Here is a 26,936-nt window from a genome sequence, read left to right as displayed (position 1 = left end):
CACTGCAAGTCTTACGTTAGAGACTTTGTGAGCTTTCTTCACGTAAAGAAATTCTGAAGCCCTTTCTGTCATTTCCTAAGACACACAAAGCACGGTACTTAATGCTGATGTCCACAGCTGCCCCAGTGTTCCAGCAAAGTGCAGGTGCCACGTGTTTCCGCTGTGTGCCAAGCTTGGCATCTCCTGGCCCATATCCATAAGCTCTCCTGCTGATGTAAAACACAGTCATTATGGCTGATGCACCCTATGAATCAAAGATATCATACACATACAGCAAGTTGTATCTTATTTCCAACCACTCTGCTTCCCCACAGATATAAATAACAGCAATTGCATTATTTAAGACCAATAAAAGGAAAATTGCTAAGTGTTTTATTTTTCACCAAGGTTCAAAGAGGCTTAAGGGACCTGCTTCCGTGTTTTTAACCATGTCCTAATGATCACAGATGGACAGTCTACAAGTACAGTCTACAAGTGCCTTTTTTTTTTAAAAACAAACAAACAAACAAACTTCAAATTCAAAACTTCAAAATATTTCTTTTCAAGACTGCAAAGATATAATAGAACCAACATCAGCAAAAAATAAAGTAAGCCTTGCGAATAAAAGAAGTCTCTGGTGTTTACCTGAAATAACCTACCAAATAAATTTGAGCAGAGAACAGAAGATGGCAATACAATTACGTCTTTTCAGGAAGCTGCATCAACATTCCGTAACTACCAATGGTACCTTTAACACTTTATATATATATACACATACATATATTAAAAATTAGCTTATTTCTATATAGCAGGATTACTGATCTAGCTTTATACCTACTACTGACTAATTGGCAATCAAAAACTGGAAGAAGCATTTTGACCTTTCCTGGGCAGTTTGGTTTGTTTGATATCAAAGTTGTTCAGACACGTTAGAAACACTGTGGCTCACTACAGATTCCAGCCAATGAAGAAGAGCTGTTACTTACAACACCTCTCAAAACAATACTAGTTACCAGTAGATATGCGAGTAAATGCTATTTAAATTTTTAAGCTTTTAACCTACAGTCACTTCCTTTTAAAGATATACAGTACAAAAAATTAATGACAATGTACATTTACATTCAACTTTTGTTTCAGAGCTTCACAAGCGTTTATCTGTACATTAATGTTTACTCCCAACTATTGTGAACATCATGTAAATTGTCTAAAGATCACATTAATATAGCCTTTTCACAATACTTTTATTAAGACAAAAAGACTTCATACTGAAGTTAATATAAGCTTTGCAGTATTACACTAGCAAAAAACATAAATAATGAAATGATATATTTGCAAAACTCCTGCAAAAGCAACACATGTCTGTTTTCTTTTAAATTTTTAAGAATTATCTTGAACTCTAATCACAACCAGACATGGAAGGAGACCTGGCCACAAGTTGCTATTCAAGTGTTTGGGTTTACTGTCTAGGAAAAAAAAAAAAAAAAAAAAGAAAAAAGAAAAAAAAAAAGGACAGACTTTATCCAAAAAGTCCGGACACAGAGACAGACTATGGTCACCCCACTGCCTTCTTAAAAGTAACAGTAAGGTTAGCCAAATAGTCTTGCATCCATGTGCTAACTACAATTTAATCAAAGATAACATACCACCAACATATTTCTCTGTTTCACATCACTGCACAGGGTTCTGTGTTTCACTTCCATCTGCTAACTGCTTTACAGCAGTGAAGTGCAAAGTAAGTGAGGTACGAGACACAAATATGCCATGCTTTACAACTTCATTAGGGCTTGAACCATTACCCGTCTCTTGTCTTGAGACTATTTAGCATGCAGCAGGTTATTCACCCAACAACAAGAGACAGTTGAGACAAAGATACCTTTACTGAAACTTTGTAAACTAATTTAATCTAGGAACTGTTCTTTCTGCAAGAATATTAAGTCACAGAATAAAAAAAAAAACAACCCGAACCTAAAAATTCAACAAGAGCTTAGGCTAAAACATGGTACTTGATACTTCAGAACCAACCAAAGTCTTTCTTTAAACTTAAATTAAGTGTGAGTAGTCCCAATATTACACTTCTTTTTTTAAGGTAAATTCATGTAATGCATAATACAGCAGTCATTAAACAAGCAAACAAAAAAACCCCAACCCCAAACCAATCCACAACACTCAGAACACACCTGAACACCACTTGATTTCATAAACAAGAACAGCAAAAAGCCATTTACAGTCCCCTGCACAGAATATCTTCCTAGAATATCGAGGGGAAAATTTTGCCTCCAACTAAACTTCTTGCAGTAGAGGAAGCATAGGATGCTCTACAAAACTTCTATTTTGTTCTTTAATACTACTTTGAGTAATTTCAGTTTTGGTTTAAAACATCCTTGTTAACCTGTTCTGCTTAAAATTTATTTTGTTATGAGTGCACTTCACATTGTCTACCTCAGTCTCCTTCTCTAAATTAGGCAGGTTTCCTTTAAGTGGAGGCAGGACTTAAGTCCCAGGGCAACTTCCAAACCCATTCCCAAATGCTGTAGCTCTTGTTGCAGGGGGAGAACCCAGCGGGGTTGCACGTTCCACACCATTCTTCTCATCTCTATGATTAAGATGAAGATTTGGTACTTTGAGGTACTTTTTTCAGATAGGATGTATAAATGATACAGAGGTTCTATCATCATTTTTTCCTCTCTTCTCTCCTCAATGCGATGGAATTTAGTGTGTACATTTCACAGAAAAAAAAATGCACTTTTAAGGGTCAAACTGATATTCTGCCATTAAAGGTATTCAAACCTGTGCACAAATAACAGGGAGATGTGAAGTGGTGTCTTCCCCAAGTCATAAAGGAACATAACCTACAGAAAGACAATTTAAGGGAGGGAGGAGAAAGGAAAGGTGAGAGACAACGGCAAGAAACTGGTAAGTTGTTTTAAAAAAAAAAAAAAAAGAAAAAATAAAAAAAAGGATTCACTAATCATCTGAGAAGCTACAAGATCAACAGAGCTAGATAAGAACAAGCTACCTACAGCTGCCTTTATCACTTTAGACTTTTCTTCTTCCTCATGAAATACTCCTCTCCACTGCTCCACCAGTTATGAGTTCCTTCACTTTTAAACTCATTGGTATTAAAGAGTCAGAGCCTGTGTCTGGTCCTGGCACAGTACCTCTTTTTCAGTTCTCAAGCTTTTGCCCAAATAAAACAAATGCGGTTAACAACAGTAAGCTGAAGTAACTGCGCATAAGAAGTCCTCTTGTTTTTATACATTTCCAATGTTTGAGCAAAAGTCCAGCAAGGAGGCTTAAAATTTATTATTTGCTAGCACAATATTTCAACATTTGGGACACAGCAGTTTCCAGTTCCCTTTTGAACTGTAGAAACAATAGCACTCACTAAGAACACATTTCATGGATGCATCAGACACCAGCAAGCCTTTTGCCACATTCAACATGCCATTTTGCAGCAATCATAAAGTCCTTTTTTCCCCCAGCCTTTATTTCAACTTTTCCTGTCTTTCTTCCATTTGCAATAGTCTTAATAGTGGATCTGTGACCTAAATCTCTCTAAAGTTCAGGATTAAACGTGTCTGTCAAGTTGAACATCAATCAGCCGTATGCCCTTGCAGCAATGGAAGCGAACCATGTGCTCGGTGGCACCAGCACAAATGCAGCCGGCAGGCAGAGGGAAGCTTTTACAACCCTTTATTTAGTACTTGTGAGACAGCATCTGGAGGACTAAGTTTTGGGCTCCACAGTACAAGACACATTGGGGCGAGTTGAAACGGGTCACTACAATGGTTTAAGGGGCTAGAGAAAATGATGCGCAAGTAATGGCTGAAGGAGATGGGTTTGTTTCGTCTCAAGAAATGAAAGCAGGGAGGGAAGCTACTTACTGTCCTCACAGACATAATGAGTGATTACAGAGAAGACTGCATCAGACTTCTCGGAGGTGCACAGTGAGAGGACAAGAAGCAATGGTCATGCACACTGCAGCAAGTTAAAAATCAAACCATATATAAAGGAGAACATCTGTTCCCCAAGAGCAGTTAAGACTGGTGCAGGGCACCCAGACTGCCTGTGGAACTGCCATCCTTGAACATATTCAAAATTCAGCTGAACAAGGTCCAACATATCTAGTCTAACTTTTAAGCTGTCCTTGGTTTGAGCAGGAGGTTGGACCAGATGACCTCCAGAGTTCCCTTCCGACTCCAAATTATTCTACAATTCATCCATATTTGTTGATACCACTCATTCTGTTCTAAACTGCAGGCAGCCATCAAAAAGGGCAAATTTCCTGCCAAGACTTTTCAGGCAACTTCACATTACAGAATTCTTTCTCTGGGATGCACTTGATAAGAAAGGATGCATATCTGTGCTCTCAAAATGAGCCTTCTGCTATTGCCCTATCTTCTTCTTTAATCACCAAGCTTCTGCCACACTGTTTCCTCCACACTAGCAGCCATTTCCAATCCATTCACTGTTTAACCTGCACAGGATTCACACCAAGAGCCTAAGTACTTGGCTCCTCATAAATCACACGTTTCTTTCAACTCTAGGAACCTATATGTGCTAGACTGAAAATGAAGGGATGGAGCATAAATTGCAAAATACGCACCTGGACATCACGCCTCATATACTTCCAGTTATTCTAAGGGATGTTTGTTTGCTCTTTTGAGCAATTGTTTTGGGCTCTCAAGGATGCTACTCTGTATCAGCAGGTGAGACTGAAAAAACCAAAATGAACTGGCACTCCACCTTCCTGAATTCAGCATCCAACTTGAAAGAAGCCTAATGATGAGTGCAAAGATGGCTCTTCAGCTGGTGGTGCTTCTAAGCAACACTACACAGAAACGCACTGTCATTTACTGATGAAAAACAAACTTCTGCTCCTGAACATCTCTCCATCTCAGTTATGTTGTCACATCTCCTGAAAAACAGAGAACTTTGTTGGCAGGACCATCAGTATCCTTCATCCTTTCTGTTATATTTAATGAGTTACAGAGATGACCCGAAAAGTTTAGTTGCTTAAGAAAAACAGCAGAAGGCTCTTTGCACATCTGGAGCTTGGAGCACATCTCTGTCCTAGACTGGCAAAACCCAATGACTACCAGAAGATGAGATCTATTTAGTTAGGTGAACACTGATCATACTCAACAGGGTTGAAACCCTGAACTTCATCCTGGTGTAACACTGCAAGGTGAAACAGCCATAATATCAGTTTATTTCTACAGTTCTCAATGTGGTAATGACTATTCGTACAAGAGTTAGCAGGGAAAGCCTAACCCCACCACATACTAGAAGAGTGTTCCCCAGGAATGTAAAGGCCTATACAGAACACCCCTTCCCGCCCCCCCACCCCTCCCAAAATAGGAATGTATCCAAAACTTTCAGAAACACTTCAAACTCTTCAAAAACATTTAGCACTCTGAGAAGCAAAAAGCCTTCCTGCCTCCGGGGGTGAGTGATGCAACAAAACATCTGCTATATTGACCATCACTGGGATTGGGAACATTTGCTTCAGGTCAAGACTACGTTTTTAGTTGCACTACAGGGAGAAATCAGGAACTCAGTATTGCAACAGGCTGGAAAAACCAAATCCGCTTGGCTAGATGGCCCCACGCTGCAGGACTTCTGTTACTTTTGATGAAGCAAAGAGCAGACTAATTTAACTCAGAAACCGCCTGCTCAGGATCCAGGCTGCGCAATGGAAGGAGTTCAGGTCTCAGACAAGCAGCGTCCCCTCTCCTTAGAAAAATGCCCCGAGAACACCAGTGAGCCCTTGGAGCAGCACTGTGAGACCCACCGTCAGGAATTTGGGACTCCTCAGGCTAAACCAGGCCTATCTCAGTTGAGTCGGTACAGGAAGCCTCCCGCTCCACGAGGATGCCTGGAGTGAGACTTTGGCAGCCGTCTCACTGATTCTGCAGCTTGCTCTCCCAATGGGTTTGGAGACCAGGTAAAGAGGCAGCAGAGAAACGTACATAAACATCCCAAGAACCGGTCTACAAAATGATCTCCTCTCTGCAGAACGGGGGGCCATAGCGTCTCCCAAGCCTGCCTGTTATCCAGGTACCCATCACTTACCCAGAGACGTGCTGCAAAAGGGATTCACACACCCTGGCAACCGCTTTGAGCCCTGCAATGCGGATCGGCCTTCTCCTCCTTCCTAAGGACCTCAAACCCAGACTCACATTGTCTCACTACCTGTCTCTATCGCAGAATCGTCCTAAGGGTTGGCCAGGGTGGATTTTAGATATCTGAGATAAGACTTGATTTATCTGGAAAGATATGTATGTACTTATCTACTTTATTACAGCTCATTTTCTTAGCAGGTCGCTTTTATCCTTAAAGCTTATCCCAGGAATTGATGGTATTGAATCTTGAATATTTTTACACACATCTCATCAAGGAAAAAATAACATGTTAAACACCATTACAGTCCAATGCAACTCTTTATTTAAAAAAAAAAAAAAAAAAAACAGAAAAAAAAAACCAAAACCCCCTCACATTTTATATTCTTTATAGTCTTTATGTTTTAGATGAGGTATTCATCTATGTTTTCCTGCCCATTTTAAGGTACTTTTCCAACTCAAAATGTTATTTCATATCTAAAGGATAAAAATTTCAGGATCTTCCCATTTCTACTGAAACAAATTTTAGAGTTCAATTCAACCCATGTAAGCCAGCCCATCTGAAAAAGTTACAGTGCTCCTCCTCACTTCACAAAGCCTGAGGCTTTGCTAATTTTGTAGCGAGCTTGATTTTTAAAACTCCATTTGCACAGTTCAAATGGAAAGAAACCAAAAAGCTTTTCTTCTGCTAACAAGGGCTCATGTAACAGCACACTGCACTTTGTTTCTGTTACTATACCAGTGTTTCGACTTTCGTCAGTCTCCATGCCAGTAAAAAGACACAATAAAGGAATTGAGACCCGATCGAGGTTTACTGTGCTCTTTTCAAACAGAAGAGCAAGGGTGTTTCTAAAGCCACAAAAGAACATTTGTAGCAAAGTTTTTACCGCTGCCAAATGCTATGCTAATAGCAAAGCTTTCAACAAGAGATTCATGGGCTGCCACGTTCAGAAGATGATTAAGATATGCATCAGACCTATGAAGAACGGAACGGGAAGTAGAGGAATGGAAAAACCAGCAACCTTTCCGCTGTGCTGTAAGTCAGGCTGCTGCCTCAGAGCAGAACTCCTTACAGTCACTTACTTTAAGAGCTGAGCAGCAGTAATCCCTCTCCGGTATTTATTATCTCGCTCGAATTCAGCACGATGCTATAAATCTCACCAAAAGGTTATTCTGATGATCTTCTAAACTGATTTCCAAAGAGCTTTTCAAAAGGAGACTTAATTCTTTAAATAAAATAAATTCCTTTAAATGCCAGGATTGTTATTACGCCAAAATAATTTACACCTACACATTTACACCTACACAATGGGATACCTGACCAGACCTTAGCAAATATTTACCTTCCGCAGATATTCATCAGCATTCACTTGGGTATCCAGAACACAAATGCAACTGCCACAGAGGCAAAATGGAGCCTCTTTTTTTAAGAAACAAAAGTTCTTAAAAAGCATTTTGTTGTTTTGGGTTTTACTTAAGGTCTGTGTGTGTATATGTATATATGGAATATTTTAATGCCTCTTTATTTAGAATTGGGCTTCTAGCAAAAGACAGCTCCACCTGTTTACATGCAAACACATACTCTTTTGGGAAATGTATCTAGTTGAAAGGGTTAAGGCAAAACTTAGATGTTAACTACTATTTAGTAACACGTTTTCCGTGCATTTATAGCATCCCGTAAAGAAGAGGCTCAATGTCAGCATGCCCACAGTAAGCAATACCAAATACTCCCCAAAAGTCAATACTGGCAGCATTACTAAACTCCACAGGAAATTACATCTTCAAAAAACCATATACCCATGTTATGTATTTATGGATGAAACAGATTAAACAATAAGTAACCCGGACGTACCACATGTTTTTTATGTTTATGCTGGCTGGAATTCTGCACTGTGCTTTGCCTGCCTTCTCCAGGGCTGACCCCTGAAAATTCCAATATGCCACATAGCAATACAGCCCAGGTTTTGTTTTGTTAGGAAAGGGAAAAGTAGCTCCACAATTTTGTGTTCTAGTTGGTTTTACGGACCATCATTTGGCGCTTTGTCTCCCTTTGTAATACGGTTTCCCAAGACTTGCAATTCTTCTTTAAGAAAGAAACAGGATTTTAAAATGCTTGCAATTAACTGTTCTGAACAGCTTACTAGCCATGTCACTCACTGAAGGTTGTAATGACAACATAATTCTTTCACTCACAAAGTGAAATGACAGCTAAAAACTGCACTTTCCTCAAACATAAATGGAAGGGAAAAAAAAAGGAAAAAAATGTAAATCTTCCTTGAAGATGGTGTAAGACCACTTAATGGCCCACCTGGAAACCTAAGTATAAGATGGCTAAAGCAAAAGCAGAGAATTCTGCTCTGTTTATGAATGTCATGGAGGTGGTCTGAAATTTGAAACTGGGCTTGCTCCAATAATCCATCCACCAAAACTTCCAAGAAAATGTTGCCAGCTGTGCCCATCCTATCTCCAGCCACCTTCTTTCTACATTGAACCCTTCTGAAAGTCAACAGGACTTCCAGACGTGCCCACTACCACTTTCCTTGATACAACTAATAAATTGAATATGCAAATCAAGACCACCAGAAAGCAGTGCTCCAGTACACTCAGCTCAAAAAATGTGGCTAAAATTGCTGATTTCCTTTATTTTTCTTTCTTCTCTTTCCTCAGAACTCCTCTCCTCTCTCCACTCCCACTGACTTCAACAGGAGAAGGAGTTCCCAGTGGCCTGCAAACGTTTGAGGCTGTTGGGGAGAAGACACGTGTCCCCTTCTACAGTTCTCCTACTCTCCTTCTCTCTCAGGAGGAGGAAGACACATTCAGAAGATAGCAGAAAGCAAATTCTTGAGCTGTGTGTCCTCCCACAAGTGTCAGAGCTCTTGCCAGGCAGAGAAAGAGGCAAGCCGGGTGTCAGGCACGTCGCTTGCAGGGGAAACGTGGGCAAGCACACGCACACCTCCGAGGAACAAGCAGCCTGTCAAAGCCCAGAAAACAACAGAATTTATTTTCTTTACACTAGAAAATACAGAAACAGGATGGGATTGAGTTTCCCATCGCAGCACAGGGCTCCCGTGCTGCCGGCATCCCATGTGATGCAGTTTTTCAGGCAGGTGGCCACTGCAGGAGGGCTCGGCTACACCAAATGGAATTCAAAGCTTTGCTTTCAAATGTAATTCACTCCTTATTTCCAGGGGGGAAAAAAAAAAGCCCAAAAAAAGTAGTAGTAAGGAAAACACTCTTACCATCTGACACAGCTGGTCTTAGTAAAGAGAGTACGAGGCAACTTTCATGCTAGAAAAGCTCTCTGACATTTAATATTAGGGCCACAAAAAACTCAGAAAATACCCTAAGTGTTGGGAAAACCAGTGTGCAATCCACCAAGACTTTCTGATACAGGCAGAACCTGAGGTAAAATCATAAAAACTGAAGTCTAAGCAGAGCGAAAGCATTTCCCTTCTCTCCAGCCAGTCTTGCGTCATATCACAGCCGCAGTGGAAGGAGCCTTTCAACTAAACACAGTAATCGGGACTAGAACAGGCCACTAGAATTTTTCCTTCTCAGCAAAAGCAGCAATTGATAAACAGCACCATTTCCAGCTTCCCTACAGAGAACTAAGATGTTCTGTAGCACAATGAATGAGCAATGAATGCTGTAAAGATGCAGATTTGTTCTAAGAAGTCATTAACGAATATGTGTCACTGGACAATATGACATCTGGGCGTGAGTTTCAGGTTTTCTGCATTTAAGCTCAATAAGAAGTTTTGATTTTGGTGAGTGTAGTGCCCTCCTTTCCTTGTTTCTCATTTTACGTCTGCTTATCGTTTACAAGATTGCCTCAAATTTCGTTTCGCCCTTTGAAGTTCAACCACAAAGTTAACAACTGATTAAGATTCTAGTGCAAGCTAAATATCCAGTTCACAAAATAATTAACAAAGTTCCATAAAACATTAGTAAATTACAGCGACACTTCAACAAAAAACAAGTCTCAAGAACTACAGCATCAGAAATTTGTTTCACCATCAGCTCTTAAATGTTTCTATATGGCACTATATTGGGCCCCCGTGTGTCAGATGTTTAGGCTGCCATCAGTAAGTGTTGGCTCATATGATTAAGAACCTGGTTATTGCAGCCTTCACTGGATACCACGGGAAGGGGACACAGAGACTGATCTAATCATTCACACAAAGCAGCAAAGGCGGTAGATGGATCGTAACCTCTCTAAGACAGGAAGTAATTACTTTCGAAACAAAGCTGAATTTTAACATTAAAAATTTTTTTTTTTAAGGCATACGTAACAGAAAAACAGTGGGAGCTTCTTAATGTTATTATGGTGAATACCCACACACACACTATCAGTGAAAGCTTAAACAAGATTTTATTATTTACTGTGCCTTACCCCCTTCAGACAAATTTGTAATAGCCCTCTCACAGCTGCTCCTTTTTCATTTTTTTAAAACATCTTACAGCGTTACTGTTGCAGAGATCTAGTATTTCTGATTAATAATCTACTGGATGCATGCTCTAGGTATTTGTAAAGACCATACAATATATGAAATGTTATAGCTGTTAAGAGCTCATGAGTTGGCTGTACATCTAATTCTACAATATCTTGGCAGTTTACTCCGGAGTCCCAGATAAAAGCCTATTACTCTTATTCCATGAGGACCTTTCTCTCTTGATGAAAAGTTCAGCATAAAGCAGTCTTACAGTACATAAAAATGCAAAAAATTATTGTGGTATAGAACAACACCAGTTTTTATAAGCCTAACATTATATCAATTTCTGCATTTCACCGAGTATGATATATAGTGAGAACGAGGTTCTAAAAAAGCTATTGAAAGTCATTATGTTATAATCTGTATCTCCAATATTTTGAAGAATTTGGGTTTAACGAGTGCCCAGACGTGGTTTTCAGCTTAAAGTCTCTTGACCCAGGCAGTCTTACTTCATATAAACCTCACTACCTATGGAATGCAATCACTACCTCTATAATGCAATCATATGCAAGATCTGCACAACTTCCATCAGATCAGCTGCTATTTACAATGCCTGCGTTCAGGACACAAATCCCGCTGAATACCCAAATTCTCATGCTTTGCAGAATAAAGACAAGCGGTGTTGCTAACCGCTTGCATGCCTTTAAAATCCTCCTTCACAGAACTCCATTGCTTCACAACCACTCTCAGTCTTTTTAAGGTTGATTTATTTAAAAGAAAACGTTTGCCTCTCGCTTATATACCAGAAATATCCTACGGTAGCCACGATGCTCACCCAAAATCTGTCGACAAGGATGGGGATAAGGTTTTCCCCGAGAAAGTTAAGTGGAAGAAGAGGAGCTGACATCATCTTTCGCATTTCCACTATGTAGGGAAGAGCATGTCATACGCCACTCACCCATGCTCATCTTAATAGGTAAATTTTCTCTGCTCGCGGCCTCCACAAGGTGTCTCCTCGCCTCCATCACAGCTTCCTTTTGTTTGAGGTTCATGAAGGACTCCCAGAGAGCTTTGGCAGCTGGATCACTATAAGAAAATGACAGGGTTACACTAAACATTGCTTGAATAATGGAGTAAGCTTAAGACGACATTTATATTTTAAGATGAGTGCTTCTACTTAGTAACTCCTCTGAGGTGGGATGGATACAAGCAAAAATAAAGTGACACAAAAGCTTGATTTGTCTTAGGGGAACAGTTACTACAGTTTCACAGAAAAAAAAAATCTAGATTTTTTTTTGCTATTAATTATAAAGTGTTAGAATTCACATATAATAAATAAGCATGTCAGCCTCAAGGTAATCACTACTGTTCAACCAGAAACAGTTCAAACTTCTTCAGTTACCAAAAAGACATGGAAAGGATGGGCTCTAACTTCCCCAAGAGAGTTTCAATCCCAAAGCCAATATTTCCAACGCTGAAGGCTGTTGGTATGATTTGATGAACTCCCGTCACTTTGGGTTTCATGGATTCTCCTTCCATGAAAAGAATAGTCCATAGCAGAATGTAACTGTCCTTATGGTTTCCGTATTTACAGATTTCCTTTTTATTGTTGCTGTTGCTAAGCACAAATTAGGAATTTCTGTGGCTCATCTGCACTCAGTTCCCTGTCAGTGCTCTCCTCCAGGACACTGCATTTGTTGCTGTTGTGAATGAATTCAGTGTTTTCTCAGTAGGGGGGGGAAGGAGAAGGGAGAAAAACCCTCGCCTGGGGCTAAAGCCACACATTGGGATTAACTGTGTTGGATTTTGTTTTTATTTATTTTCTTTTTTAAAGAGAAAGCTTCCCTCTGTTTTTTCCTCAGGAGACATTTAACTTCTAAATACGTTTTGATGTCATTTACAACATGCTTATAAATATGCCAAAACAAGCTTTGTTTCATGGAAAATAAAAACCCCCAACAATTAATTTGACACCCGTTACAGAGCAGCTGTGCTTACACTCTGCTGCAACAGCAGGGCTGGACTGAGCAAATCCGTGCTCTCCCCCAAGCCAGGTAAGAGGATCACCAAGGCCCGCTCCTGTCATCCCAGGAACCCACATCCTCTGTCAAAGCCTGCGTGGGTGGAAGGACCGTGGGAAGAAGGTTGAGTTACCCTTCTTCTGCACAAACCACAAATGAATAGGAAGAACAAATTTCATCCTATCACCATGATTTAGGAAAGGAAGAAATCAGATGACCTGACACAGTCTTTCCATTTCTCTTTCACACAGTGCAACTCCACCTTCCTCCAGTGATGGAGGGAGCAGGCAGCACATCCCAAAGCAGCCGGGGCATCTGCAGCAGCTCCCTCTTCTCCACCACCAAGCGCGATCTGAGCACTGATGCTGCGCACTGTTCAGGGGCAGCAGCTCCAAGGGGGTGCCTCGCAGGGAAAAAGCATGGCCATTTATAACATATGCAAGAAATAAGAAAGAGCTTTCCAAAGCAACTAAATGCTTCAACACAATCTCCCTTAAGGAATGGATCCTTGGGTATGCTGTTCTCACAGACTATCTATCCAACTGTCATGATTCAGTCCTACCCACTTTTAAATGCAGCCTGTTGATCCCCTTCACAGTGTATGTCTCACAGCCATTTACAAGCACGCCTGAGGTTTGGTTTGCAAAAGGTCACCGCTTTGCCCATTAACTAATCCCTTCCTAAACATGCAGCTCTGAATAAAAGTCTACAGAGATCAGGAATCAGGCCTAAACCAGCAGGAAGCTACTTTTAAAAATACTTATTTTCCTATTTGGAAGAAAAATCAAGCTTCTGTTTTCTAAGATTTTAACCTGTTCTCATTTTCCAAATTCTCTTCATCACCACAAATATGAGCAGAGACTCTCCCACAAACACAGATGCCAGCAGCTAAGACTTTAAAACAAAGGAAAACAAAAAACACAAAGAAGCAAAATAAAAGTCTCCCAAATTTTGCACAGGTTTTTGTAGTCTCCTCTTTCTCACTCCTATACTTCGTGAGGATATTTAGCAAATAGTAAAGCGTGGAAAATTCATACCAAAAGCATCTACAGACCTCAGCAGAAGTCAGAATGTATGTGATAAGGCTGCACCATTTTTCTACCCCTTGTCCCTGCTGCTCCCCCCTTCCACACCACGTGTTGATCAGTCCTGCCAATTCAGACTGCAAGGTCTCCGAAAGCAACGGGTACTGTACCTGTACAAGCACTACTACGAGTCCCTGTCCCAGCTGGTACTTCTACTTCCTACTACTAGTTTAAGCAATAAAACCCCTCCAAAATAACAGACTGATTATTTTAAACTTTTACAAATAAAAAAGTAAGAATGAGTCACACTAATGCACTAAAAACAAAATGGCAGTGAGGGTGGTTTGCTTTTTGCTTTGTAAACTCTTTCTTCCTCCTTTAGCCACAGTAGGTTTTCTTTAATCCCCAGGACCTAAGTTTGCACGATCCCTGAGGGCTGCTTTAGCACACCAAAAATAGCAAAAAGCAAAACAACTGTGGTACAGCCTAAAAGCAGATGGAGGTCAACCACGCTCCTGTATGCTTGGCTCTCTGAGTTTCTCTAGACATTTTTCTTCCCACTGCTTTGCAGAATACCTATATGTGATACCTAAACCACTAGAACAATATATAACAGGATGAGATCAATATATATTTATAGCTCACACACACAGCCAACTGACTAGGTCAACCCATGGAAAGCAACAGTTCCTGTGTTCAGTCACTTTTTTTGGAAATAAAATAGGGAAAAAGAGCAACAAAAGTACTTGTATGTTTTCTGCTGAAAACGCTTTTCCCCCTCCATTACACCTTCAGAGAAGGGCTTTTCCTTTGAACGACTGCCCATTCTTTAACTTCATCAATGGCAAGGCAGGAACGGCTGCTGGGAATGGGTCAGTCAGAGGCAGTACAGGGCTCTGCTGTTGCCTCTTGCCTGATCTGAGAAGTTACCACAACATTTTCCTTTTAGAGATTTCTAACACTCAGAAACAATATTATCTTATCTTCCTCTTTTGGTGAGACATTTGTCTGCGGCTGCCTTCCAGCTCTTGTCATGGTGCCCTTCCCCTCCTCTTCTTCCCATCTGCAGTTCCTCTGCTCTGGTCCAAACGCCCCAAATCCGATGACACCGGTGCTGTAATCAGTCATTTGTATGCAATCCAGTACTCCAATTCAAATTTCTCCTTCCTCTTGCATTCCTTGACTTCCCAAGGATTATTTATTGATTTTACAAGTTATCTAGTGAACCACTGTGCTCTGAAAGTAGTTTTCTGAAACTAAGTAGATTTAAAAAAAAAAAAAATTTATGCATTACAAAACCTCTAAAAATGTTGTCTGAATCATGTTGTTTTGCTTAAGAAAAAATAAATTCATTACATTTCATAATTCACTACAATACAGATCAGGAACTGTAAACCACCATTCAAAATAAGTGTCACAGTAATAGGTAAATATTACAGTGCACACTTTGGTGCATCTCCAAATGTTTTGCAGGGCATGGTATGCCTGGCAAAGAGAAGAGAGTACTAAAATTCAGGGGCTTCTGCCATTAACCAGTTTCACCAACAAGTTTAGTTTTGCTTACAGGTTTTAATACCCTGTCCCTTCCTGTTATGGTTATGGTCATAGTACCTAATCAATCAGCTATCTCAGAAACAGAACGTAATAAAAACAAGCATAGCAGTTACCTGCTAGACAAATTAGAAGTTTATTAAACAAAAACATTACATTCTGTCCAGAGATAAGGCTAAAGTCTTTGAGAAGCCCTGTCAGGCACAGCTATATCATTTGAAATACATAAAGCAAGGGGGTTTTTTGACAAACATCTGTTAATTGCAAATTTCTCCCTTCCCCTCATACATAAACGTTACATTTTTTTTAATAAGCCATTCTCTGATCCCAAACTAATTAACATTTAACTGCATATAACTTGGACTTTAAAACAACAAAGAAGTTTATAAAGGAAGAGGGAGAACACTAGACACCCAAAAGACGCAACTTCCCTACTTCTGGTATTTGCATGCCAGTTTTCAAAGCTGAATCACTAAGACATAGAGAGAACAAGGACCAAATCATCAGACCCCATAATCTGTACGAATCCAAAAATGAGACATCAGCTACCAACAGTGCCAGGAAACAGGTGCTGATGATAAGCAGGTCAGAGACTGGGATGTTCTCTGCTGACCAAAGACAGCTGCAGGTGGTTCATAGCACCTCTGATTTGCAGCCTCCAGAGGGACTCTTTCTTTAATTAAAGATAGGAGAGATGGAAAAATAAAAATAAAAATCAAGACTAGAACAATATAGGTGTGAAGTGGCTAACTAGCTGGATTCCCAAATGTACAGTACCCCAAGGAAAGACGGCTCAATGAAATCTGCTGCTCACTGGGAGCAAGATACCAAGGTGAAAAAGCCAGAGCCCTGAGCAGAAGTAAGGGTGCAGTTTGTAAAGCAGTTCTTGGGGGATGGCACGCTCGCTTCAGCAACACTCACTCACTGGGTGGGAACTGGTTCCCCTTTCAGCTGTGGCAACACGTTCCGTGCGGCACTATGCACTGAGCCAGGTAGGAAAAAGTTGGTGACTTTTAACAACAGCTCCGATCCCTCAACTAATCTGCTTGATCCTACAGGTTGATAATCAAATGCCTAATCTTGCATCTGTTAAAATAATTGTAGCTTATTTTCTTGATCTGGTCTGGTCCAGTCCTGCAAGGACAATAACACCAAGGTTATCCAAGAGACTAAAAGTGTCCCCATCTGTGACTGTCTGTATGCTTAGTCTCAAAGCGACTCATTTTGAACACATTTGGGGACAACAGGAGAAGTTGGTGGCACTGGGACATGCTATTACCAAGCTGGAAGTTGTAATCTGGAAATAGGTGAAATCAAGCGCCAGTCAATGGAGAACAAACTCTCAGAGCAGATGCAAACCTACAGGCAAAGACAGAAACCTGTGGACACATTAACCATGGAGGTGGGGGGTTCCAATGCACAACACCACAATTTTAGACTTGGCTGAAATGATATACCTCTTGCTTCACACCACCAGTACAGAAAGATATTTACTTCCCTTACTGCTCCAGGTCTTGTCTGTCACTGATAAATTATTAAAATACAGTCTTCCAGGTCACTAATGCAAGAGCAAATGGTGAAAAAGCAATAAGCCCATATGAGAAAATACGTCCACTCAACGACTAAGTGTTCTCCATTTATGATTATGTTTTCAGATCTACTAATAGGCCATTCTTAACACCTTTAGCATTTATAATATTAGTTTAGCAATGTATTTCTTCAATCAGCATGTATAATTAACCAAATGAAAACAAATTAAACACTGTTGTCCAAGCAGCATACCATAACCACCAAAATTATCAGCCACATCTGTAGTGTCTGGCAAGCTATTGCAAATTATTTTAATATGCTCTATTTTCAAGTCAAGGAGGATAAAATTGACATGTACATTATCTATTACTGGATTTTTGCCTGGACTGCTTTGCCTAACAGGACAAATTCAGGTCATCCTGTTTTCTGCTTATAAAACACTGGCATAACAAACTTTTTCTTTCAGTTACATGCAACCCTTGCCCTGTCCCCAGGCTTACTGAAAAACAGGTCAAGAGTCTCTTCCATAACCTTTTCAAAGGCCAAACTGAGAAGCCAGTTTCCTTCCCAGGTCTCCCGTAGCTCAAAACAAGAAAGAAAAAGATGACTTTGTACAGCTTTGTTTTGATTTTAAACTGCCTGGGGTCAGGTGAAAGCACTGCCTACATCAGAAACAGCAAATAACCAGGTGGAGGACATCATACGAGCAAGATGTTAAAGAAGGAAGAATAAGCAAATGTGGTTACTTCTACACCTGGCAAAGGACACGGGATTTCAAAGAGCAACTTGCTGACACAGACTCTGAATAAGCGGCAGAAAACAACAGTGAGTGGGCTTCAAAAATTAACCAGCTGAAATGACAGCACTTCAGCATAACGAAGTAGTTGTGTTTGTACTTTTACAGACTAAAAAAAAAAAAAAATCAGAAAGGAAATTGCGATAGTCTCAACATGAGACAGATTCTGTGGTTATTCTATCAGCAAAACTTTCACCTTATGTCCATAAAGCTTTACAGCTCAGCTATGCCTGTATATTTTCATAAGAGGAAGGGAAGAGGGAAAAATTCAGTAAAGATTAAATTAGAGCTTCATTAATACCACAAAGCTGCACAAAACTGAGCGACTATTAAAAAAAAAAAAAACAAAAAAGGTAAGCGTGCCACCGCCAACTTATCCTTTTCAATAACTCACATTTGTTTAAAGAAGACACAACATCCACACTAAGTGCACAGCACTTCAAAAAACACCACCAGGGTGGTTAGAGGACCGTCACAAAAGACAAATCCATTGCTGGATTTCGAATACCAATAAACCGAAGAGAAGCACAAGCCTGCGATAAGATGCAACGATTTGGTGACGAGCCTGAAGCGAGGGGCCACGTATCAAGAGACATCCTCCCTCCTCCAATTCCCCAGCTGTTTCGGAGGGAGCGGAGGCTGTGCCGGATATACTGCGCATTCCTGGAGACGCACGCCAGCCCGACAACTGTGGGGGGGACACAGCCAAGTCCCCAAATGCACCCCACTCCATGCACAGCGGTCCTCACACGGGAATGAGCCAACAGCCATGCGTGGAACAGCCTCCCCTGAGCAGCCTCTGTTCGATGCTGCAGGGAATGCCATGGGCATGAGAAGAGCTGACCTCCACAACACCGCGCTGCCCAGACACAGCTGGGCTCAGAGGAAGAAGCCGTTCTTCATTTTAGCCTACGGAAAGCAACCAAACAGCTCTAATATAACTTATCAAAATTTTTGTATATAGAAACAGCTATCAGTATTTCCAGGACTTCAATCTCCAGCATTGCAGCGTGTTTGATCGCAACCCGAGCGCGAGCACTCGATGGACGAGCCAACGTGTGTTCAGCTGAAGATGCAGCCAGAGTTTCTGCAAAGAAAAATACAAAAAGCCGCAAAGGGTTTATTTTCAGATAAATGTAAATTGCACATTCCCAGAAGGGACCAACGCTTTTCATTTTTAAGAGAGTAAAATGACAACTTTTTGAAGTTTTGAAATGGCTCTTAGCAGCTGACTGTAATTCAGCTGTTGGACGTTTCATATGGTCGGCAAATCTGCTCAGCCTAATTAAACGCTCCCCATAGACAGTAGAAACTTGAACTGTTTTCCAATCCATCCTAATTGTAGAAATAAAGGTAGGCAGAAAGCTAATGTCATCTTGATATTGTGCTTGAAGAAAACTGCAGAAGGAGCATTGGACATAACCACTCTCACCACAGATTGGTAAAAATACTGCAACATGGCAAAACACACAAAACTTTTTAAAAAAATGAGCTCTTCACAGCCATCCAGCTTAGGACATTATTCTCACATCCTCACTTAGACATGTGTTAAAATGCCCTCCGTGTATTGGTTTTTACGATTAGAACATGCAAATGGTACTAAAAAAAAAAAAAAAAAAAGAAGTCCAACAGCCAACATTAAAGCACATAAAAGTGTTCCTGAATAATTTAACGGTTATTTCCCAGTTTCACTCCAAGCCCTCAAGCCACTCGGTGGGTGTAATCTCCTCTAGACTCAACTGTGGCTGTGTACTTTGGCACCGAGTCAAAACAGAGAGGTTATTGTTTGATTTATATGCCAAGAGCCTCTTAGATAAAGGGCTAATGGCAGGCTGATAGCGCCAGCCTTTGCATGTGGTGTTTATACAGACCCTTCTTTCCTCTCCCTCCTTTCTGCCTATGCTCCAGGAAGGCTGTGTCACATCAAGATCAAGTTAATTAATTAACTCATACTAGTATAATTTGATTGATAAAACAATCGATTCACTAAAGGTCATGAGGAGTGCTGTTAAAACACCAACTTTTCTGCCTCAACAACGCATACAGTTTTGAGCTTTGCATTTTTCTACGCTGCAAACAGCAATTTTAATGTAACAATCACACTACAAAAAATGATGGAAGAAGCTATGAGAAATTAATCTGCCAATTAAAGTGCACTGCAAAGTTCAGAAGATATTTCAGTACTTCATGAGATAGTTGAGCAAAAAATAAATCAAGTCCTACAACAGGAAGGGTCACATAAGAGAATTTTCTATACTATTAGCTCTGTAAACTACTAAACTACTGAACTTTCACAAAAAGAAAACTAGAGACCTTGCCTATGTGACATACTTTGCTATTTACTATTCCCAGACTAGGAGTATTTCCTAGTATATAAATGTTTCTGTATTGTTAAAATATTCCTACAGGGAACATAGTCCTATATGACCAAATCACTATTTCTTAGATGTTATCAAACTTCATTATCAAATTATACGATCAGATTACTTTTCTACAAGACACCAGCAGCATAAATTTTTAATTAAAAAAAAATCATTCTAAAGATACAGAGAAAAAATATTAAAAACAGACTAGCTTCTTAACAACCTTTTGCCACCAATTTATTTTAAAACACTTCATTTTAAACAGCAGACAGATAAAACAGAAGCTGCCAGGCATTTTAAAAGCAGTTCTAAGATAATATTCAAGGTCTTGCAAATCAGCTTGCAGCCAGCAAGGCTAAAGCCTATGAGCAAAAATGGGAGCTGATGATTAGCTGCGAAGTTTTACAATAGATTCTCCTCCAGACTACCTGAAATATTTGTAAAGTGCTAGAAGTAACACATTTTTATCAGGAGCTTATTGGCCAGTTCACTGTATGTTGTTCAATATACAGGTATACATACCAAGAAAGTATGGCATTAATTGGACTAATGCAGTAGACTTGTTCATAAGAAGATAGAGTTTGCCACTTGAAGTCAATAATTCCGTAATATTTTGCCTCCTCTCCCCTGTTTTCACCTTAGCATGGATCCCCCCCATAAAGGCACACCTACAGATACCGACACTTCAGGGCAATGCTGTACACCTGGTCAACTTAATTTAAATTTTGCAATCATTTTCGATGCGGGATGGTAAAAGAGGCTGTTAATTACCACTAGGAGAAGAGAAAATAAGATTCATCAGACACGACCAATGACTAAGACCAACAGGAACAGGAAATTATTCTTTGAATTTGTTACTGAGCATCATGAGAGAATAAGTTTTGGTTCATCTTACAATGAAGTGCATGAAGGATTTTCATGGACATAATAGCAAAAGTCTAAAAAATGCTGAGAATACACAAAATCACAAGCTCATTTCAGACAGACAAGAATTGTGAAAGAATTATCTCAAAACAGTTTTTAAAACAACATCGTTATTTGAAGTTGCAAAACTACTATGTTTCATATAAACTGTTGTGTTCCAATAAAACCATGACCACTATATGCCAAACCAGGAAGAAAAATGCTCCCTGTTATCAGTGGAGCATGGGAGAACTTAAAACCAAACAACTGGGGAGGTTCTTATGAACACAACCAACACGGCAACCCCAAACTGCCCCACAACTGCTCTGTTTACCTACGGCTCTTTGCTTGGGGCTGAATTCCTCTCCCCGCCCCTTCACAGATAATGGACGGTAAATCAGACTCATAAAATTTGACAATTTTTGGTCCCATGGGTGAAGTGAATTACAAAAAAATTTAACAATTAATTATTAAAAGGTTGGCAAGGTTCCTATCAGGAATTGATTAAAAAGCAGGGGAAAAAAACTCCCAACAAAAGTGAATGGTAACACAGAATTCTACGTTTTACCTTTTTTTTTTAATTAAAAAAAAAAAATTAACTTTTCTGGCTCATTCTTACATCTATTTTACAGATGGCCATACTTACAAAACAGAGTATGTACACAGTCCGATGACTGTGGTCAACCACCATCTGAAGCAGGTTCGTCACTTGCCAAACCCACCGCCTTAAGTTTTATCAAACATTTCCTCGAGCCAAGCATCATGTAAACTTGTAAGGACAAGCATCTTAACCACAGTCCTGTTTCATGTTGATCTAAATATAGACGTATTTATATATATGTATGCTACGATACACATACAAGAAGTTTTTTGGCTTCAGAAAGCCAAAACTTTTAACATATACTTCAGCATCCACGACACAGAACAACTTTACTTGCTGATGACCACATACATGAGACAACGCAGCTGCGCACGGCATGATGTTACTGCAAAGTAATGCAACTCCACTCATTGCTGGTTCCAGTATCAAAGAGGAATAGTGTAAACCAATGACACCAGTGTGCACTAAACGAAAATAGCAAAATAATTCAAGACAACAGAAAAGTAATCTGTGGACCGTATTTTACCATAACAAAAGTCGGCACAAACGCACATGCACACACACTGTATCTGAATAGAAAATTAATTTATAGATCATCTTATTCTATTCCATTTACATAGACTAGTAACACAGAATTTCTGTATGAGCTAACTATTAGAGCGGTTGCTAGTGAAAAACTTCCTAGAAAACATTCAAATCTTTTTGCAATACAATTTACTATATAAATATATTTGAACTGATACGGTCACACTGAATAATCGTTTAGACAGACAGCACTTCAACAATGTTTCATCTGATTACAGACAGCCAATATAGCATTTTCCTGTGTTAAGAACAAAACCACACAGTCCGATTAATAGTTTGGGGAGCTATGGGTTCTCATCACCTTTGTGTTCTGTTTATTTTAGCTATACCCAAGATCATTAATATCCAGTTGAACCTGTAAACTTCAAGGTCGAGCAAAGGTGAAACATAAGGAAGCAATATAGTATGGAGTATTCAATTGGATTATATGCTGTAAAACATTAAGGCAGTTTCCTTTAACTACACTTTCTTTTCTTCTTTCTTAGTAATAGAAGAGATAAGAAGATAAACTTCATATTGAGCCAGAATTCTTAGTTTGCAGGATTTACAGAATGACTAGTAGTTCTTTTATAGAGCAACTTTAAAATTTACCAACTGTGGCTTTCTAGAAAATGCTACATAATCAGAACAAAGCGAGTAGGAAAATATTCCTCAGACATTCCATAGGTGGAATAAAAATATACCCCCAAAATTGTAATATTGTATAAATATCTTACCACTGCCACAATCAACATAAACCCTCTAACCTAAGTCCACGCTGGTTGTTAACCTACAGCAGTGATGCGTTATATTTCATGTATAAGCTTGTGACCAGCAGCCCTGAGAACACATGAAAGCCTTACAAATACAACAGGTCTCAAGATCAAGAGGGGTCCGCTTGTGGACCAAACATCATCCAAAATCTCTGCAACTCTTGGACTAACTCACCTCTCTCAGCTATCCTTCTGCAGATGACCCATGCCAACACTAACAAAGCTGTGTGCGCAGGTAAACCAGATCTATTTGTGACATCGGGGGGGGGAAATACATATACGTATATAAATTGTCTTCCCCTATATGCTCTGTTGCATCCAAGTGCAGTACATCAAAATGTGTAAAAAAAACCTGAGAAGCAGAAGAGGCCAACGTTGCAGGGAGAAACTACTTATATCAGAACTCTTCCTTCTCCAAACCACCCTGTGAAAAGGAGAACTAGTGCTTAATTCCATAATGCCTTGTTGTCTGCAAATTACAAAATTATTAGAACTCTGAATTGGGTTACTGACCAGAACACCAAAGCTCCTGTTCCCTTTGGAAAATTTTAATTTAAATTTTCTCAGCCTTGAGAAAAGATTTAGGGGAGACCTTATCACCATGTTCCAGTATTTAAAAGGTGGTTACAAAGAAAGTGGAGGCTCTCTTTTTACAAGGAGTCACATGGAAAAGATGAGTTACTTCTGGGGAGATTCCGATTGGATACAAGAGGACAATTTTCCACAATGAGAACAACCTGCCACTGGAATAATCTCCCCAGGAAGTGGTGGATTCCCCAGCATTGGACACTTTTAAGACTGAGCTGGAGGGGGTGTTGGGCCATCTTGTCTAGATCGTGCCGTTGCCAAGAAAGGTTGAACCAGATGATCTGTGCGGTCCCTTCCAACCTGGGATTCTATGCTAAGACTGTCACGTACACATACTGGGAGTCACATAAGCAAACAGACTTAGCTTTGCAATTTCATATGCGGGTGATAACTGCTATAAGATTATTTTTCTTCAGCAGCTATCAAATGTTTTGCGGGAAAGAGAGTTCCTATAAACAAGGCTGCTCCCGCTGAACTGGAAGAAGCAACAGCACGAACGTGAAATGGCTGGCAAAGAACCAGGTGGTCTCTAAACACATTTCCGAAGCCAGCTCTATTCATATTCTACAAAACAGACTGCCAGTGATGTTTCACACCATTATACGACTACTGTCATATAATGTCAAACTGCAATATGTTTTTTGTCATAATGCTAATTCTGGAAGATGTTACATTGAGGCAAGTCTTGAGGAAACAACGGCACATTCAGGAAGGTAAGGGGTGTAGGAAAAGGAACCGATGCAGAGCTGTTGCTGCTCACCAGGCTGAAGCATGAGTGAAAGGGAAGCATTAGTCATGCAAACAGCCCTGAAACAGAAGTCATGTCTGGCAATTGCACCAACAAGAAACAGATCATCATCTTTGCCTGAAGTCCTTTTATGACAGTTACTTCAAGAACCTCTGAAGTCTATAATCTTGCAAGATTATTATCCTCTAACCAAATACCTCTGCTTGTCTTGAAATATATGAATTTCAGTGTGTCTCTTCCATAACTTGGATTATTTCAAAAACTTTACTGGAAGTCAAGTGTACCAATAAACCAGGTATTTTATTAATCTTTTTTAAGGATTCTTCTTTTTGATCTACAACAAGCGTACTTACCAAACACAAGGTTTGATCATTTTAACCCATTCTGCTGACACCCTAAGCAGAGGGAGCCGGCAGATTACTGAGAGAGAGAGAGGAGAGCAAGCAAGATGCATCTCAGGAAGGCAGGGCTGGTTTTGACAGAGGCTGACTGATGTTTAGTCCTTACTAATCCTTGAAATATTAACTGCCACTAAGCTCCATCTTGTACACAGACATGATTTCGAACATGTTCTGTGCAAAGAGAATAGCAGATTAACTATCAACTGGGCAGAGTCCTAGCTCTAAAATGTGGTCAGCATACCTCAAAAGATTTTAACTCTATCCTTCTTCTAACCCCTATCTGTTACTTTTTAAAATTATGTTATTTACCAATACATAATACAAATTGTTATCATTTTCATCCACTAACCAGCTGGTAGGGTTCCCTCCCTTCTGCAATAGCTTCACACCAGCCATCTCTGCAGAAGAGCCTTTATCACAGCCCACAAAACATCTAGCTACCCTAAAAATTATTCAAACAGTAGGACTAAAAGAGCTCTTAAACAATTATGGTGGCACTGGGGCACTCAGTGGATAGCTATGCATCATACTTGGACTTGCAAAAACAAGTTTCAGTTCCAAATAGTTTAGTGTTGTCACTTCTTGACAGGTATTCAGGATTAAGCGCCTTTGCATTGACTCAGCATGGGACCAGGTCTAGGAGTGCTCCTTCCTCTTCTTCTCCTACCCCCGCAGTGATATATTCTTTTGGAAGTCTTCAAAGATTTCTCAAAGGCACTCCTGCAGAAGGGTATGAAGTTATTGGCAAGTAGAGTTTTTTGTTTGTTTGTTTGGTTGTTTGTTTTTTTTAAAAAAAAAAAAGGGTTACTCCAGCTGTCCACTACCATTCAAAAGCAGAAGCGGCACCTGATCTTCAGACCCCAAAGCAACAATTAAAGGCAGACTGATCCAAATAAACAATCGAGGACTGCCAGAAACAAAACAACCGACCATCCAGTTGAACACTGAAACGAGTTTGCTTCCTTCAAGACAAACAAAAGAAAAAAATCACTGAGAAATCACTGAAAAGTGAAATTCTTCCTCTTGGAAGTAGAATTGTTTATTGGGACCTGACCCACCCTGTTTTCCAATTAGTAGATGTGGATATACAGTACTTCAGAAGGTAAAGGGAAGGCTTGATGCTGAAAGGGTTCCCAGATACACCACAGCCCTCTTGGTCACTTAAATCATTCCAGCATTACCCCAAAATTCACTCTGCTCCTCTAACAGCGGCCAAACTCTGCAGGGGCTAAGGACAAAAAGTGCATGCAAATAATTTCTTAAAACTTCATAATATTCATAACCATCATTTAGTCCTGTCTGAGTTTCAACTGGCTGCTTTTTAGTCCAGCAAAATAGTTCTGTAAAATGTTTCATTCCTACAAGCTGCAGGACAGCTTACGCAGAATGCCAGACCCAGTTACTGTATGAATCAAGTTAATTGAAAGCTTCTGAGTAGGATTTTGTACACTACAAGGTATACCAAAATTCTTGCCAAGCAGCTCTTTAAAATGTGTATATTAAAGAGTTACTTGTCAGGGATTTTAATTTAGCTTTTGGACAAAGCAAATGAGTTATGCTAAAAATAAAGTCTGATCCTTACAACATATGGATTACTTGGGAATACTACATGTAAGATAATAGGTTACTTTAGAGCATTCTGTTCTGTGTTTTAAAGCTATTGCATAAGGTTATTTTAATAAAAATGATTCCAGTGAAAGAACAGTTAGTAATGAGGTGCTGACAATTGAATCTACATTCAGGGATTGCACTGGAGTGCCAAGTCCACTTTTACAGATGCAGTGGTTAGTTAGCCAATAGATGTCCTCGAGGCATGTAAAACCAATATATTTTGGGTCACATTTGGCAGCAGAGATAGATGAGACAAGTGAAAACATTTACCAAGAACACATCTGAAATGTGTTTTTCTTATTAGAGAAATGTAAGAAAATAAACCCAGATACCATGGAATGCCAGGAATTCCCTCTCCTCAATGTTTTTGATTTATAAGGCCACTTTTTGGTAGTCTCCTTTGACCTCCCTCCCTCGTTTGCTGGCCTAAAGCCTTGAGTTACCGATGCAACCTCTTGACTAGGCCATTTCGGGGGCTTAACATACAGGAATATGTCTTCATCACAAAAGGAAAGACAATCCTCTCCATAAGCGACCCAGTTACCACAAAAATCATTGCTTATGAAGTCTTATGGCACAGACTAGTTAAAACAGTCAAAGATACTCTTTATGAGTTGAGAACAAGTATTCAAGTAGAGACTTGGAGACCCAAAATAAATAGTAAAAAAATAATCTGAAGCAGACCTTACATATAAAAGACGTGTTGTTTGGACATGCGGGGCCAGATTCTCTGCCAGCATGTTGGTGAAAGCAAACTTAGATCAAGTTGAGGGTTTGGCTCTGCATGTCTTCTTTATTCCCCTCTTTTACTTCAAAGTAGCATACTTATCATAGTTTCAATGCAAACCTAGAGCCCTAGCTTCTTCAGATCCCATGCAACCCTAATATGTCCAATTCTAGCCTTCAAAACCAAACTGACAGCTATTC

The 26,936-nt window shown here is 39.8% G+C and overlaps 1 protein-coding gene across 1 annotated transcript in view; it reads right to left on the bottom strand.

The window, feature by feature from the left end:
- SCFD2 (sec1 family domain containing 2) overlaps window positions 1–26,936 on the bottom strand; it is a 208,187-nt gene that overhangs the window by 160,248 nt on the left and 21,003 nt on the right. The window contains exon 3 of the mRNA XM_054202188.1: window positions 11,493–11,620. Coding sequence (XP_054058163.1) covers window positions 11,493–11,620 — 128 coding nt within the window. The remainder of the gene's footprint in view (window positions 1–11,492; window positions 11,621–26,936) is intronic.

The sequence above is a fragment of the Rissa tridactyla genome, chromosome 5 (genome assembly GCF_028500815.1).
Source record: "Rissa tridactyla isolate bRisTri1 chromosome 5, bRisTri1.patW.cur.20221130, whole genome shotgun sequence".
Taxonomy (NCBI): Eukaryota; Metazoa; Chordata; class Aves; order Charadriiformes; family Laridae; genus Rissa; species Rissa tridactyla.
This window is presented reverse-complemented; position numbering and strand designations above follow the sequence as displayed.